Source organism: Pyxicephalus adspersus, chromosome 5 (genome assembly GCF_032062135.1).
Source record: "Pyxicephalus adspersus chromosome 5, UCB_Pads_2.0, whole genome shotgun sequence".
NCBI lineage: Eukaryota > Metazoa > Chordata > Amphibia > Anura > Pyxicephalidae > Pyxicephalus > Pyxicephalus adspersus.
Window position 1 is genome coordinate 144,350,521 of NC_092862.1, and position 16,406 is coordinate 144,366,926.

The following is a 16,406-nucleotide window of genomic DNA, read 5'->3' on the forward strand; positions in this document are numbered from 1 at the left end:
TCCAACCTAACATATATGGTTATAGATTGGGATGTCCAACATTATTACTTAGGTGTGATTGACAAATGTCCACATATTTTTGGTTATAGTGTGGTTTTGGTAAATATCTATATCAAACAATTGGACAGAAGAGATCAAGCAATGTATTATTGTGCTCTGCCTAACACCCCCGGATTCTTTATTAAGTTAGTGAAAAGAGCTGAAACAGCCCCTATGCTAACACAGGGATAGAAGAAATATGAAAGCAACACTCAATGCAAACTTGTGTCTGTGTCGGAAAGGGAATTGCAATACTGTTGCTTAAAAGTTTTGTTTTTTTAACAAAAAAATTGTTAGTTTGCTGGCATTGTCTGCCCTTATACTTTTTTATTTTTATTTTTTGGAACAGTTAGGTAAAGGTGTGGACAGCACCTTTTGTTGGTTTGCTTGATGTGGTTTTTATAAACCAAAGTTGTTGTTTTTTCTTGCTGGTGGATCTCCTTAAAAAATGGAATGAAAGGGCTTCTATGCTGAAACTGTATAAGGAGCTTTTGGATAGGAGGTGTTAATATTTTGCTGGATACACTTTGGAAACTATTAGGTTTAAAATATTTAGAAGTAAAGCCTTAGAAATGGCTTCAAACAATTGCCAGCAGGTAATACTGATAGGAACATTCTTTGCATTTCAGACTTTTGATTGCAGCATGTGAAATCCATTTTCCATAGCTCATTTAGAAATTAGGTGCCTCATTTTTTCCATTTCATGGAAAAGGTTTACAATTATGTTATCTGGTCCTGTAGCTTTTCTTACTCGCCATGGTTCCATTGCAGAACCTCCTGTGATGATAAAACAAAAGCTGGAAGATCAAACTGCAAAAGAGGGTGAGAGCCTTCGTCTGGAGTGTGAACTGTCCAATGAAACGCGTGAAGTCACTTGGATGAGGGAGAATGAATTGCTACATCCAGGAAAGAAATATGAATGCTTTTCTGAAGGCAAAAAACAGATCCTGATTATTCATAATGTTTCTGCAAATGACCAGGGCACCTATTCTTGTGTGACCTCATCAGGTGTTAAAACTTCTGCAATCGTTTCTTTACAGAGTGAGTAATTTTCATTTTGGTTACATTTTGTCCCATAGACATTGTCTGGGTTCACACATATATCCAAACTAGACAAGATCTTTATTGTATTAATCAGATTACCTCTAACCTTTATCCTTAAGTTGGCTGGGCATCAGGTGAACATTACATTCAAATCCTTATGGCCTTACTCCATGATTTGGTTACAAGTGATCACTGATAAAGCAAATATCTCCAACAAGGTGGCCTTAGATTGGGGCACAAATTTTTAGCTGTGATCCCCTCCTACAGAGATTTAGAAACAATGCCAACAGATAATGGTCACCTAAAGCACAGAACGATATCAGCTCACATGACTGCTGGGGGGATCAACAGCATTTTTTGTACTTATTGGGCTTGATTTATTAAAACTCCTCAAGGCTGGAGAGGATACACTTTCATCAGTGAAGCTGGGCGATACAGCAAACCTGGAATGGATCTGGTCCAGGATTCAAGGTACGGTATTTGCTAGCAAATAGCAAATTACTTTTAAGAAATCCTTTCCAGTTTTGCTGGATCGCTGATCTTCACTGTTGAAAGTGTATTTTCTCCAGCCTTGGGGAGTTTTAATAAATCAGGCCCATTGAATAAATATACCAATATAATTTCAATTGGATGCAAGTTAGAGGAAGAGGTAAGAGGTAAGAGGTTATTTTTAGAGTTTATTCATCAGGAAATATGTAATTTTTGTTCAACAGCAACATATTATCAATCACATAGGCTCTCTTGCATGTCTCTTGTATTGTACTACTCCAGTGAAGCAAGGAAGGGTTGGCCCTCTGTCCTCATGCTGCCTGTGTCTTCCTGTCCTGGTAACACACTTGTTTCATTTCTTGTCTTAGTGTCACATATATATGTAAAAAATGCACTCTAGAATAATGTCTTAAAAATGTGTGCAGAGACCAACATCTTGCACTTATGTATATATTCTAAAAGATTCTAATCTCACCCTTTTGTTTTACAAGTACGATCTATCACAGAGCTGATCACAGTACAGGAGGATTTCACTGTGGCCCATGAACAGTCTAGTCATGGAGTTGTTACAGATGAAGAGAACACTCAGCCCAATTTGCCCCCTGAAGCTGCACAAGAAGGCGATCTCCATTTATTATGGGAGGCATTGGCTAAAAAGAGAAGAATGAGCAAAGAGCCTACTTTGGATTCCATCTCAGAGGTTCCGGAAGAAGATGATAAGCACAAGAAAAAAGCTGACTTTTCAGGCTATACCTCTGAAGATATTTCTAAAACCAGTGAAGCCGATTTCTCTCTTACAAGTTCGGACGATGAGTCTCGTGCTGGAACGCCATCCCTTGTGCATTATCTTAAAAAAGCTGGCCATTCCACTATCTCATATGGAACGAAAACGCAGACTGTGTCTACAAAAAAATTCTTCAAGCACTTTGAAACAGCCACCACTGAGGTAAAAGAGGTTAAGAAACCAGAACCTCCAAAAGAACCAGTTGAGCTTGAGATATTGGATGATGATCCTGAAATGGAAAAAGCAGCAACCAAAATTCAGGCTGCCTTCAAGGGGTACAAAGCACGGAAGGTCATCAAGCAACAAGAATGCCCTGTGTTTACAGAGACCTTTAAAGACCTTACAGTTGAAATAGGTGGAACCGTTCACCTTGAATGCGTTGCCATCAGCAAAACAGACGTTACAGCGCGTTGGCTAAAAGACGGCGAGGAACTTTCAGATGGACGTCATTATCATATTGACAATTATAGTGATGGGACCTGCTCCCTAATTATCACTGCTGTAGAACTTCAGGACACTGGAAATTACACATGTGAAGCATCAAACAAATTTGGAGCCGTGTCCCACAGTGCAAAGTTGGTAGTTGGGGGTGGCATTCAAGACGTCCCACATAAGCCAATACACATTCCAGCCAAGCATAGTACTGACAGCGAGACGGAGAGTTCTGGAAGTGACTTGGATGATGCCTTCCGAAAAGCAGGAAGAAGGCTACACAAGATCTTTAAAACAAAATCTTCCCTTGAAATTTCCGATGTGGAAGAAGAAATTTTTGTGAGTGCCGATGAAGGAGAAATGCCTCCCATTGACCATCAAACCTACCGAGAAGATGACAGATACATCTACATTAAATTTGACATTTTATCTGAAGCTACAGTTGCTGCCACAAGGTTCAGGGAAATGTTTTCAGCCATGGGTTTCCAAGTTAAAATTGACATTCTTGATCAAGGTGCGAAAAAGATTGAGCTACGTATAATGAAGATAGAGACAGGCGCTACGGAGCAGCAACGTCTTCAGGCCAAGCAGCAGATGACTTTGATGACATCAGACACAGGTCAGGATAGTAAATTTTGAATATTATAATATACTGTATATTTTTTATAATACATAAAATCAATGTGAAAGATTTAGCATCAAATGACCTGAAGGCTAAATACAATTTGAGGGTTTTTACCCATCTCATATCATTATGGCTTATAGTGTCCTTTCCACCCACTGTTATATTGACCGCACTTTGTTGTGTTTGGTGTGTCAGTGTTCTGTTCTTGACTCTCATTAGTTACCCTTGAGAATTCAACCTTTATTCAGCACATGTTTGCTCCTAGCATTGAAAGTCAAGGAACCCACAAACTTTCAGGGATGGTTTTAGACAAAATGGTTCCCTTAGTGAATTAAGTGGTGTTCTCAAATGCACGTCTTTTCTAATATCTGCAGCCCTGCCCTTTATGGGGCCTTGGGCATTTGCCCATTTTGCCCTTCCTTAATATTAGATCTGCTTTCCAGGTCAGACTCAGAAATACTAATAAGACAGGAGTATACTTTTCTGTGTGTTTGATATCTAAGTCCCATTGAAGCGTTAGATAAGAAACCTCCACAGGTTACATGTGGACAATATCTAACTATTTGGCCTTGCAGTCATGACCAACACAAAACTCATTCATTTTTAACTTAACCTAATTTATATATCAAATGAAAAACAGGACATTCGCTCATCTGACAACATAACTTTTTGGAAGCTTTAAATTGTCCTCATACCTATTAACTAGTATTTATAAAGCACCGACATCTTACGCATGGCTTCACAAGTCCTATGATCAAGTCCCATGATCATAACACTAACTGTCCCTCAAAAGAGCTCATGCAAACACGGGGAGAACATGCAAAATCCATGCAGATAGTGTCCTGGTCAAGATTCGTACCTGGAACCCAGCACTACAAAGGCCAGAGTGCTAACCACTGAGCCACCATGCCTACCTAGAGAAAGACGTACACCTCTGCATCGCTATTTCTCATTTCTTAGGCCATATGGTTTCTTTACAAGAAGTGTCACTCTCCTCTTTTTTAAGCTTTAGAAAAAAACCTTGATCCTGTAGGGACTGATATCATTGTATTTGATTAGGACACTAGTAATCTCTAGTCAAGAAACATATTTTCTATAGCCCAGCTACAGAGGCAGAAACAAGTCCAATCTTCGTAAGGCCTCCTTCAAAACCTGGCACCAATCAGGAGTACTTTCAAAATTGTTTCATTCCCTCTCAGTTCATAAAGTAAGTTGATATTCTTTTATTTCTTTTAAGCGCCCATATTTATTACTGAACTCCAAAACCAAGAGGTTCAAGATGGCTACCCAGTCAGTTTTGACTGTGTTGTGATTGGAAAACCAATGCCAACCATTCGCTGGTTCAAAGATGGCAAAGTGATAGAAGAAGATGACCATTATATGATCAATGAGGACCAGGAGGGCTGCCACCAGCTCATCATAACTGCTGTGATTCCCAAAGACATGGGTGTCTACCGATGCCTTGCTGAAAACAGAATGGGGGTCGCATCTACCAAGGCTGAGCTGCGAGTGGACTGTAAGTAACACACAAATGTATAGGACATATGAAATATGATTTTTTTGTAAATAACGCACACTTTAAATATGCAAACCTTGAAAATCCAGATGATGTTTTTAATCATTGTAGTATGCTTCACAGGTATAGTATCCACGTTACCAAGTCAACTCTAGTTGTCTATTTTTTTCTGTGACCTACATTTGAGAACAGACCCTGATTGTTTAATATAGAATAAACAGTGCTGAGTTTCTTTTAACTTTCAATATAAAAAATTAACCGTATTATTTTAGCTTTAAATTTCAGGTTTACTGATGCAAAGGCAAAATTGCTGTTGATCTCATAGCATCATACATGTATTTCTGCAGCACATATTAGAATCCTTTAGAGGGCGCTCCTATGCAGCATACTGGAGCGTCGTACAATGTGTTGGTATCATATTATATCTCCACTAGATGGATTCAAGATCTTCTTCCACATTTGTAGAAATAAATACAAGTAAACCTTAATTTGCTTCAGTTTAGTTCAACTTTAAATAAAATCTTCCAAGCATATATTGTGATTTATTGGACAGGGCCAGGTCCAGACTTGGTATCAGGCAATTTCGTGTACTTAATCAGTAGGATGGCTAAAAGGTTTGTACAGTTGTTCTAGGTATATTTCACTTTTATTGCTGATTGGAAAAGTAATGTTTCATCCTTGTGAACTGAGTATAAAACAAAAAAGAAAGAACAGAGGTATTTCAAATGTTTCCTTCTACAGACCATATGACCTAGAGCTGCACTAGGCAATAAAGGGGTCCTATACTATATATCTTTCAGTGTTATATCTGTTCTTTTATCTATATACAATATTTGTTTTACAAGTTCACTACACGATAAAGGATACACAGAGCACCATGAGCACCAATAGTCAAATTGTATGTAAATTTCAGCTGAAGCTTTTGAGCTCTATAAACTCACTTCATATTTTCATGGCTTAAACCTTATCACTTCCTGATTGTTCTTTTTCATTTCAGTAACCAGCTCTGATTATGACACAGCAGAAGCGGCCACTGAAACCTCCTCCTACATCAGTGCCCAAGGGTATATGTCCAGGTAAATAGTAAACCAAAAACAATGCACCAAGAATTATCAGCAAAACATCATATATAGACCAAATTTTAATATTCTATAGAGCAGGAATGGGTTAAACCTGGTTATTTGTTTAGCTGTCTGCTCCCCACTAGGTTAATTTCTCTTCACTTCCTGTCCCAAAAGACTGAACAGGAAACTAGAGGAAATCTTTTCAATGTAATTACACTTTCCATACCAGTGTATTGTCCTCAGAACAGGTGTCTCCATTGCAGGATTTTCTTATTGCTGTGATGACAACTCACTGTCGTAGCCTTCCTGTTGTGTAGTAGTCTTTCCCACCTCTTAGACTGTATGCTCTGTTGGTCAGTATTCTCTCCTCCTCCTGTGTTAGTGGGCTTGATTTATTAAAACTCCCAAAGGGTGGAGAAGATACACTTTCATAACAGTAAACCTGGGTGATCCAGCTAAAGCTTTAATTAATCAGGCCCATTGTTTGTATTTGTCTAATATGCAGGTTGGTCATCTGACACCCCCAATTATTGTATAGTGTTACATAATATGTTGGTGCTTTATAAATAAAGGGTAAAAATAATAATAATAATGGCACTATAAAAAATAAAAGGGGGTGAATACTCCGGTGGTGCCATGGACAGCACTAACATTTTCTCAGAGGGTATGACTCTTCCTTATTTTACTGAAAACTGGAAAATAAAATGCACCTACTTCATGCCTCTGTGTTGTTCAATCAGCAATCACATATTATAGAGCAAAATAAAAACTGCTGAAACAATCCATTAAAGTGAAGCTGTGTCACCTTTGTGAGAGGAGACACCTGTGTGACACCCAGCCAGCAGCTGTAAACACGACAATCATACAGAAGATTTGCAGTTATTTCAGATCAGTGGCAAATAAGCTTTGAGTGTCACACAGACCTTTAGCGGCAACTAAATTGGCCCGGATTAATTACAGCCTCAGCACGCTCAGATCCCCGAAATTGTTTTCTAATGACTATGAAATTGAGACGGAAACCAAATTAGATTGGTTAATGACATTTCAGCTTCAGAACTTATTTGTAGCTCAGAAAAGTTGAAATGACTTTTTGGCTCGGAGGATTTTTTTATACCTTGGAGAGAAATACAAGGTTGGAGAAGTTTTTGTCAGAGCCAATGTTTCTCAACCAGGTTTCCTCCAGAGGTTACTAGAGGTTGTTTTTCTTGTTATTCTCTTCATTGGCTTCAATCAAATTTAGGCTCCTGTGCTTTGCCTTCAAATCCCTTCCCAGCTCTTGTCCCATTTACCTTTCTGACCTGATACACAAATCCCTCCACAGTTCTTGTCCCACCTACCTACCTGATACACAAATCTCTCCACAGCTCTTATCCCACTTACCTTTCTGTCCTGTTAAAAAAATGCTCCCCCAGCCGCTCTCTTCGTTCCTCCAATGATCTACTAATGACTTCCTCACTCATAACCTCATCACACGCACGGCTCCAAGACTTTTCTAGAGCTGCCCGGAGTCTCTGGAATGCTCTTCCTTGTCCTATTTGGCTTGTCTCTATTTTCTGCTCATTTAAAAGTGTTCTTAAAACCCAATAATTCAACCTCACCTACTTCTTCTGTTTCTTAAACCCTCACTACTCACGCACCATTTTGTATCTCCCCCTCCTGTTGTGTGCTATTTTCCCCACCTCTTAGATTGTAAGCTTTTCTGGGGAGGGTCCTCTCCTCCGGTTTGTATCTGTCTGTCATTTGCAAACCCTATTTAATGTACAGAGATGTGTAATATGTTGGTGCTATAAAAAATGCTAATATTATTATTAATAATAATAATAATAATAATAATAAAATAATAATAATCTTTTTGATATAACAGCCCCATTCTTTCCACTGACAATCACACACAGTACATGACATCCTGTACTGTGATCTGTGGATATAATAATCTTAGACGGGGCTCTCTGACAACCTGAATGGTATTTCAAGGGTTCTTCCATGCTAAAAAGTTTGGTAAACACTGGTCTGAGCTTGTTTCACCTCATTCACTCTTCACTTTGCAAAGTGAACATGCTGTAAATTAACCCCTGAGTATGTTTTTAGTGTTTTGGGTAAAGATTAATAATCTCTTCTGATAAATCCTGCACACATCCTGAATGTATGGAGCTAATCTGTTTTTTTGGGTGTCTTTTGTGCACAGGGAACAGGAAAGTTTAGAATCAGCCACTGAACAGGATCAGCCCCCACAAATACTGGAGGAACTGCGGGATTCTCTGGTGGCACCGGGAACCCCAATTGCCAAATTCCAGATTAAAGTGAAAGGTAACAATCCAGTAATGCAATTTAAATGTTTTTGGTTTTTTTAATGAAAAATTGCCTCCAAACAGAAAGCTAAACACGTCAATGAAATAAGTAAATAGGAGCTGGTCTGCTTCCTAAAGCATTTATACTTCTGTCCATCTAGACTTGAGATTTGTACAGCTCTGCCACAGAGCAAAGCCCTGTGTGGCAGGGCAAGAGACCCGTCATTTCTTTGAAGGATTTAATTACCACTTACAGTTTCTGTCTCTCCTTCAGCTGGTGACTGGACAGTGAAGGAGTAGCAGAAGACTGGTGAGCTCATCACTGTCAATCTGCCCTCTTCTAGCAGCTAGCACATGTGTACCTGAGCACTGTTGATAGGCTTATCCTCCCGTTAGTATAAGCTTTATTGTACAAGAGGCTGACACCAGGTCATACGCAGGTACTGACAAGGTTCATAGTTAAAGAAAAATACAATTAAAGCGGACCTATCACTAACATTTTTACTTTACACAAAAGTGTGGACAACCCTTTTTAAGAAATCTTTTTTTTTTAGGACGCTTTTTAAAAAAAAAAGGTGACGCGCCTTCATTTCTGTCTTTACCATTGCGGCAAGAAAGATAGAAGGGAGCGTACAGCCTCCTGGGATACCCACATCACATATCCCAGAAGGCTTCTGGCTATTCCTTTTGTTCATGCCCAATATCAGGCATAAAACGATCCCACGCATGCGCAGTGAGATCAGCACCCTTTTTTTCACATTTATAGTAGGCTACATCACTCGATCCCACACCTGTGCATTGCAATATCAGGTGAACTAGCCAGAAGAAGAAAAAAGATAGAGGAATATGGCGGCACCTGGCTCTTCCTTGAAGACGGATTTCAGGACGACGTGGGACCCAATGGAAGAAAGCTCCAAAGGGATCAGTGGCTCTGTGGAAGTAAAGATGAGTATGATTTTTTTTTATTTCTGCTTTCATGGTGAATTTATAATTATTCAATAAAAAATAATACCGAGCTCCATTGTGCAGCCACACCTCATGTATGATATTGTTTTATTGTGAAATAATATTTTAATATGGTCACATACGTCCATATTTCAGGATTCCCGTGCCCCCGTGTGTACTGGTTTAAGGATGGACAGCCCATCCACCCCTCCGACCGGCTGCTGATGACGGATAAGAAGAAAGTGCGATCACTGGAAATCCTCAATGTGACCAAAGAGGATGCTGGGGAATATTCTACGTACATTAGTAATTCGTCCGGCTCTGCGTACTCCTCCGCCAGGCTGACCGTCAAAGGTTTGTACCCCACAACCAATCACTGGTCATTTCCATGCTGCACATCTTCTATCTGAATCTCATCCCATAACCGCAGGTGTAATCATTATCATTAAATAAACAGCTCAGTATAGGTGACCCCAATGATCTTTATGGCTATTTGTAAGGATGGCATTGTTCCCAATGGCCAGCAATGCAAAAGAAATTTTTCCCACTGACCACCACACTAATATACTGTGAGCTGTGGGAATAGTAATGATAGAAGGGGTTACCCGAGACCTGAAAGTCATTTCGGGTTCCCCCATGTTAATATAAAGGCTGGTCCATAGTGTTCTGTAGCACGGTGAGGTGAGGGGTGGAGGTTTTGGACCAATACAGAATACCCTCACCAGGAGAAACCTTTTTAAAAATATAAATAAATATTTTTTTCCTTTGACAAACTAGCTTGGTGATAATTGCACTTTCACATTACAGTGTCCTCTAAAATACATGAAAAGTCTAAAATTTACCTACCTAGGTTGCCCGGATACAAAGATCTGCCCTCTGCGGCCTAGCAACCCTCCAATCCACCCTGGCATTTGTAAACAAAGTGATGTCATTTCCTGTCTGTGTAAGCAGTATGCAGGAAAGGGCAGGGCAATGGCAGACTGTGGCTGTTGTGTTAGAATTGGAAGCCCCTCCTTGACTAGCAGAACCCCACCCCTTTCCTTTCAGAAGCCCCGCCTTATTTCCTCCTGAGAGGACATTACATCACTATTGTTTACTACTACCAGTGTGGATTGGAGGGGCACTAGGTCATAGTGCCCAAATCTCTGTGTCTGGACTTTCCAGATAAGGGGGGCAATATAGTTTGATGACCTTTAAGGGGGCAAACCGATAACTATATTTTTACGTGTAAGTACGATTATGATTTAATGAACAAAATGTAGTAACATTACTCTTGGGGTAAATTTCATAAATTTTGACAAAATCAAGCTTTATTCAGTCAGCACATCCCTTCTCAGAACTGGAATTGTAAAATCTGTAACAATCAATCACATTTCCCCTTTTATTCTCCAAGCCACAGCCTAAATCAATGTGGCTGCCATGGTTATAAAATGCCACCCCCCTGGCATTTCATAACCCTGGCAACCAATGTGATGTGTCAGGTCATAGATATGAGTTCCTTAAACATTGGTTGTATTGATTATGGAACGCCCATAGATGATAAAATACTAAGCCTTGGCATCATGGCCTCTTTTTTTTCTTTTGCCATGGAACCAACTTTGGCAATTTGGGAGTTAGATACTGAATTTTAAGGATTGCACCCACAGTCAGGATGGAGTAATGCCCTACCTGACCAGTCATCCCCTGCTAGACTGCAGGAAACCCTTCTTATAGGATACCATTACAGAGAGATGTGTTCTGTAGTCCAGCAGCAAAAGACAGAGCTGCTTTTTAGAGCAGGAAGTGAGGGGTAATCTTCAAGTGGGGTCACTTTTATGGAAATGAGTGTCATTCAGTGTCATTATAAAGGGCAACACATGGAAGACTTTCCCATAACCATTGGGGAGACTGAGATAAAACAGTTGTTTTATTACATTCAATTAATGTGACCCCATAAATCCTCTGTATTAGCTACACATCTATCTGATCGAAAGTGTCAAAAATAAAAAAAAGTCATTTTATATGTCAGAATAGTCTATGTATTACTTCTGTTGCCCATTTAGTCCAAGAAATCTATTCCATCCCTTGCAGAGAGCTGCATATCCCTAATCCTTAGCTGTGGCTACAATTCATGCTCCTTGTCTTCATTTGTAGCCACCCATTGTGCTTTAGAGAGCTGAGACTACCCATGCCCACGTGGTCACATTTGGAGTGGACACACGTGGAGTTTCCTAAAGACACAGAGCTGACATTGTAGTTGCCCTGCTGCCCTCTAGTGCTCAGCCAGAAGCAGTGAAAACCCTCATCAGCCAATAAAATGATTGACTGCACACAGGAACACTTAATCAAAGAACATTTTATTAAAATATACATTTTTCATATATCATTGTGTGTTTGCTGCTCTTTATTATATCCTAATGTAAGGACTCTGACTTTAGATCTCCTTTATTCTTTTTTTTTCAGGTCCTGGGGAACTTCAGAAGGAGAAATCTGCTGAGGAGGCCGGAGGTCAGCCATCTTGATTTATTAATAAATTTCCACTGCATGGTGGGACAGCTGTGAAATGAAGTCATTGGTCTTGATTTATGAAAGTAGTTAATGAATCATTCACTTAGCTTAGTGAATGTGGTAAAAAATAATACCCAATCATGTGCAAGGGGATAGGGGAAAAGTGGGTGGGAGATGAGCAGAAGGAGGAAGAGAGGAGAAGAGGGGAGGTGAGTTAGGGAAGAGAAGATAGAAGGTGGGGAGAGTAATCAGGGGTTAAAAAATTGGAGAAGAAAGAGTGGCAAAGAAAAGTTAGGTGAAAGTGAGGAGAGGCAGCAAGGGGTGGAGTGAGCAGATGGAGAGAGTAGGAGGGGGTAGAATAAAAATAGGTGGCAGAAAAGCAGGAGCGGATAAAGAGAGGAAAAGAGGAGAGGTGAGTTAGAGAGGAGAGGTGGGGAGGTGGAGAGTGTAAAAGGCGTGGATAAGCTTGGGAGAAGTAGGGGAGAAGAGAGGAGCGGAGGGGAGAGGTGGGGAGGTGGAGAGAATAGAAGGGGGTAGGGGAAAAGTGGGTGGGAGATCGGAAGAAGGAATAAGAGGGGAGAGGAGAAAAGGGGAGGTCAGTTAGAGAGGAGAAGCGAGGAGGTAGAGAAAGTAGGCGAGGTTGACAAATTGGAGAAGAGAGTGGCAAAAAAAAGTAAGGTAGAAGAGAGGAGGGGCAGCGAGGTGGAAAGAGTAGGAGGAGGTAGGAGAAAAGTGGAAAAAAAGCGGAAGGGGATAAAGACAGAAGAGAGGAGGTGAGTTAGGGAGGAGAAGTGAGGAGGTGGAGACTGTAGGAGAGATGAACAAGTTTGAGAGAAGTAAAGGGGAAAAGAGGAGCGGAGGGGAGGGGAGAGGTGGAGTGGGTAGGTAAAGATAGTTGAGGGAGTAGCAGAAAAGTGGGTGGTACATCAGCATAAGGAAGAAGAGAGGAGAAGTGAGGAGGTGGGGAGAGTAAGAATGGAGAATGTAAGAGAGGGTAGGAGAAAATAGGTGGGAGAAAGCAGAAGGGGATAAATAGAAGAGAAAGGGGAAGGTGTGTTAGAGAGGTGAAGCGAGGAGGAGGAGAGTTTAAAAGGGATGGACAAGTTTGGGAGAAGTATAGTAGAAGAGAGGTGAGAGGCGGAGTGAGTAGTTGGAGAAAATAGGAGAGTGGAGGAGAAAAGTGGGTGGGAGAGGGGGAAGAGAGGAAAAGATGGGAGGAAAGGAGAGGGAACAGAGAATATTGGAGATAGAGGAGGAAGGAGTAGGAGAAGAGCTAAAATGGTGCAGAAAAGAGGGTAGGTGTAGAGGGAAGGAGGGAGGATGAGAAAGGGAGGGAATAGAATGAACTAACAAGAGGAAGGAGCAAAAGTAGATAGTAGTGAGGGGAGAGGAGTATAGGGCATAAGGATATAAAGAAATGTGGATGGAGAAGGGAATTGGGGAGAAGTGAGGAGAGAAGAGTAAAGAGGCAGAAAAGAAAAGACAATGTGAGAATGAAGTAATTAGAGGTGAAAAAATAGAAAAGGGGAAGGTAGGTTACAGTAAAGGAGAAAAAGAGGGTGATAAAAGGATGGACGAATAGAAGGGAGAAGAGGAGAGGGGAATAGATGAATGTGGAGAAGGAAAGTAGAGTTCCACTTTAAATTTCTCTGTTTCCGCACAGATTTGATACATTTACACTCAGCCATAAATGTTGATTTCTTTCAGGACTTCTTTAAATGATTTTTGGAAATATTGGAAGCTTTAATTTTTCATTTAGGACATGTTTCCACAGCCCCCCTTGACCCTTTTATGTGCAGAAATTTTAATCACATTAGTGTGTTTGGAGGATTTGCTTAAAAAAAGTTGTCAGGTCGATTGGAAAATATTGTTATCCCGGCATCCGAATTCGTGTTTTTCGCATTGTTCATGCAGTTGTCTGCCTGACGTGTATGTTTTAAATATTTGGTCTTTGCAGGTTTGGAGAAGCCCATTCCCCCTATGTTCCTGGAGAGATTTACCAACAAGAAAGTGAAGAAGGGATCCAGTATCACACTGTCTGTCAAGGTGGAAGGTAAAATATTGAGAAGGGAACGTCGTTCTAATATTACAAAGGGGTTGTTGGAAAATGGCTCAAAGTACACAATATTGTGGAGTTCACCTGATCCAGCCTGGGTTGGGTGACCTGGGCAATGCTATCACGCGGAGAGAGTGACCAAGGGAGCCACGTGAAATCGCTTGATCCCCAGGAAAGAGTGGCTCCCTCGTCCCTCTTCACTCTCACCACAGCACTTCCTAAAGAACCAGTCTGCAGACATGTCAGCAGGTGGAAGTGAGTGGTAATGCAATCCCTCCATAGTTCTTGTCCCACCTACCTACCTTATACACAAGCTCTTGTCCCACTTGCCTTTCTGCCCTGATGGGAAAATACCCCTCTAGCTGCTCTCTCCTCCAATGACCTACTAATGACTTCCTCACTCATAACCACGTCATATGCACGGCTCCAAGACTTTTCTAGAGCTGCCCTGACTCTCTGGAATGGTCTTCCTTGTCCTATTCGGCTTGCTTCTACTTTCTGCTCATTTAAAAGAACCCATAAAACCCAATGCTTCAACCTCACCTACCTGTCTTTTTATATCTCCTAAACCCTACCATTCCATATCTCCCCTCCTGTTGTGTAATACTTACCCCACCTCCTAGATTGTAAGCTCTTCTGGTCAGGGTCCTCTCCTCCTTCTGTGTCACTGTCTGTGTCTGTCTGTCAGTTGCAACCCCAATTTAATGTACAGTGTTGCGTAATATGTTGGCCTTATCTAATAATAGTAATAATGAGGAAGTGAAACCGCAGTGTGACCTCATTGCCAGGTCCACATAGAAGACATTGGGGCAGCTTTTGCTTCGTATCATTGTTCTGAATTCTGTATTTTTTGTCCATGCTAGGAATCCCCATCCCGACCATCACCTGGCTGAAGGAGGAGTCTCCAGAAGATGTTCTATGGATCAAGCCAGACACCCCAGGCTACAAACTGGCCACCTCCAACCGACACCACAGCCTCATCCTACTGGACGTCGGCACTGAATTCTCCGGAACGTACACTTGTATCGCCACAAATAAAGTCGGCCAATCCATATGCACCGCTTCTGTTGAAGTCTTAGACGGTAAATCTGAAATATAGGCATAGGCAAAAAATCTGGCTTATCTCCCATGCTGAATCTAATGTCAGTCTGGATGGACAGTTTAACGACTTGTATTAAACCATTCGCAAACAGATAGGTAGAGAGACAAAAAAAATTGGTGTAGTGTCAGATGCGGTATAAGACAGTGGTCGCCAACCACTACGGACTACTAAACTTTCAGGCTCCAGACCACACATGCGCGGAGAGCCATGTGTTACTCAAAGGGGAGGAAACTTCCCCCATACTGACATCACGATGACAGAACCCACCCACTCTCCCATCACACGTCTGAGCCTACGGTGGGAGAGCCCATCATAGTATGGGAGTATGAGAGTATAGGAGATATGGTCCGCAGCTCTGGCCGGTGCGCCCCCCAGCGGGGTCAAGAGAAGGAACCTGCTGGGGGGCTCACCGACCAGAGTTGCAGACTACCGACCTTTTCTCCGGTTGGCGACTGTTGTTGATAAGCTTATCATGAGAAAATCACAAACCAATAACAAAACAAAATAAAATATAAATAATACATTTCATGACAGATGCTAATGATTTTTTAATTTATACCTTTGGATATGCACAGGTTGACAATCGAAAATCCGGCCATTGATAATCCGGATCCTTCAGTTTCCCAGCATGAATTTCGGATCGTATTTTCATACAGTGACTGCAGTACACTGTTTAGCCACTAATGTTTTGCTAGTGCTGCTCTGCAGAAACAGCTGTTAGATCTTGCTTGCTAAACTATAAAAATACATGTTAAGACGTCCCTGCTGCCTGCTCCCTAAAACTGTGCCAGATTTCTGCGGTGCTGCGAGAGGATGGCTGGCCTGTATGTGGAGGTAAGTATAAAAAAAAAAATTCCGGATTTTTCGACAATCCAGCACTTCTCAGGTCCGGAGGTTGCTGGATTTTTGATTGTCAACCTGTAGCTAAATTCTCTCTTGTTTTATAGAGCCTGATTTATTAAAGCTTTCCAAGGCTGGAGAGGATACACTCATCAATGAAGCTGGGTGATCCAGCAAACCTGGAATGCATCTGGTCCAGGATTGAAAACGTTTGCTAACAAATAGCAAATGTCTTTTAAGAAATCCATTCCAAATTTCCTGGCTCACCCAGCTTCACTGATGAAAGTCTATCCTTTTAAGCCTTGGAGAGCTTTAATAAATCAGGCCAATAATGTTTTGTTACCATAGCCCTGCTGAATGGGGGCATGTCCAACCCTTCAATATGTGTTGGTATTTTGCAAGAATATCCAACATTCCCTCTATTCTTTCGCAATGTTTTTCTGCAGTTCATAGATGACATTTTAAGAACCTCTACAGCTAATCATTTGCTGGTGGGAATCAATTACTGCTTTTGAAAGACATGGATCTAGAAGATTCCCACCAAGGAATGTTTGAGAGAATGTCAGATTCTCTGATTTTTCAAGAGCTAAATTAAAGTTAACCCTAAATAATGTCACTAGAAGTATTTCTCCAATTCTGATGTTCACTGTGATATCCAGTATGTGTTATCTGAGCACAGTTCACATGCACAAGCA

General features: G+C 41.1%; 1 protein-coding gene across 1 annotated transcript in view; it reads left to right on the top strand.

Annotated features, from left to right (window-relative positions):
* OBSCN (obscurin, cytoskeletal calmodulin and titin-interacting RhoGEF) overlaps positions 1-16,406 on the top strand; it is a 233,612-nt gene that overhangs the window by 130,057 nt on the left and 87,149 nt on the right. The window contains exons 74-82 of the mRNA XM_072413427.1: positions 811-1,080; positions 2,064-3,407; positions 4,651-4,929; positions 5,927-6,005; positions 8,179-8,300; positions 9,383-9,580; positions 11,669-11,713; positions 13,671-13,766; positions 14,633-14,851. Coding sequence (XP_072269528.1) covers positions 811-1,080; positions 2,064-3,407; positions 4,651-4,929; positions 5,927-6,005; positions 8,179-8,300; positions 9,383-9,580; positions 11,669-11,713; positions 13,671-13,766; positions 14,633-14,851 — 2,652 coding nt within the window. The remainder of the gene's footprint in view (positions 1-810; positions 1,081-2,063; positions 3,408-4,650; positions 4,930-5,926; positions 6,006-8,178; positions 8,301-9,382; positions 9,581-11,668; positions 11,714-13,670; positions 13,767-14,632; positions 14,852-16,406) is intronic.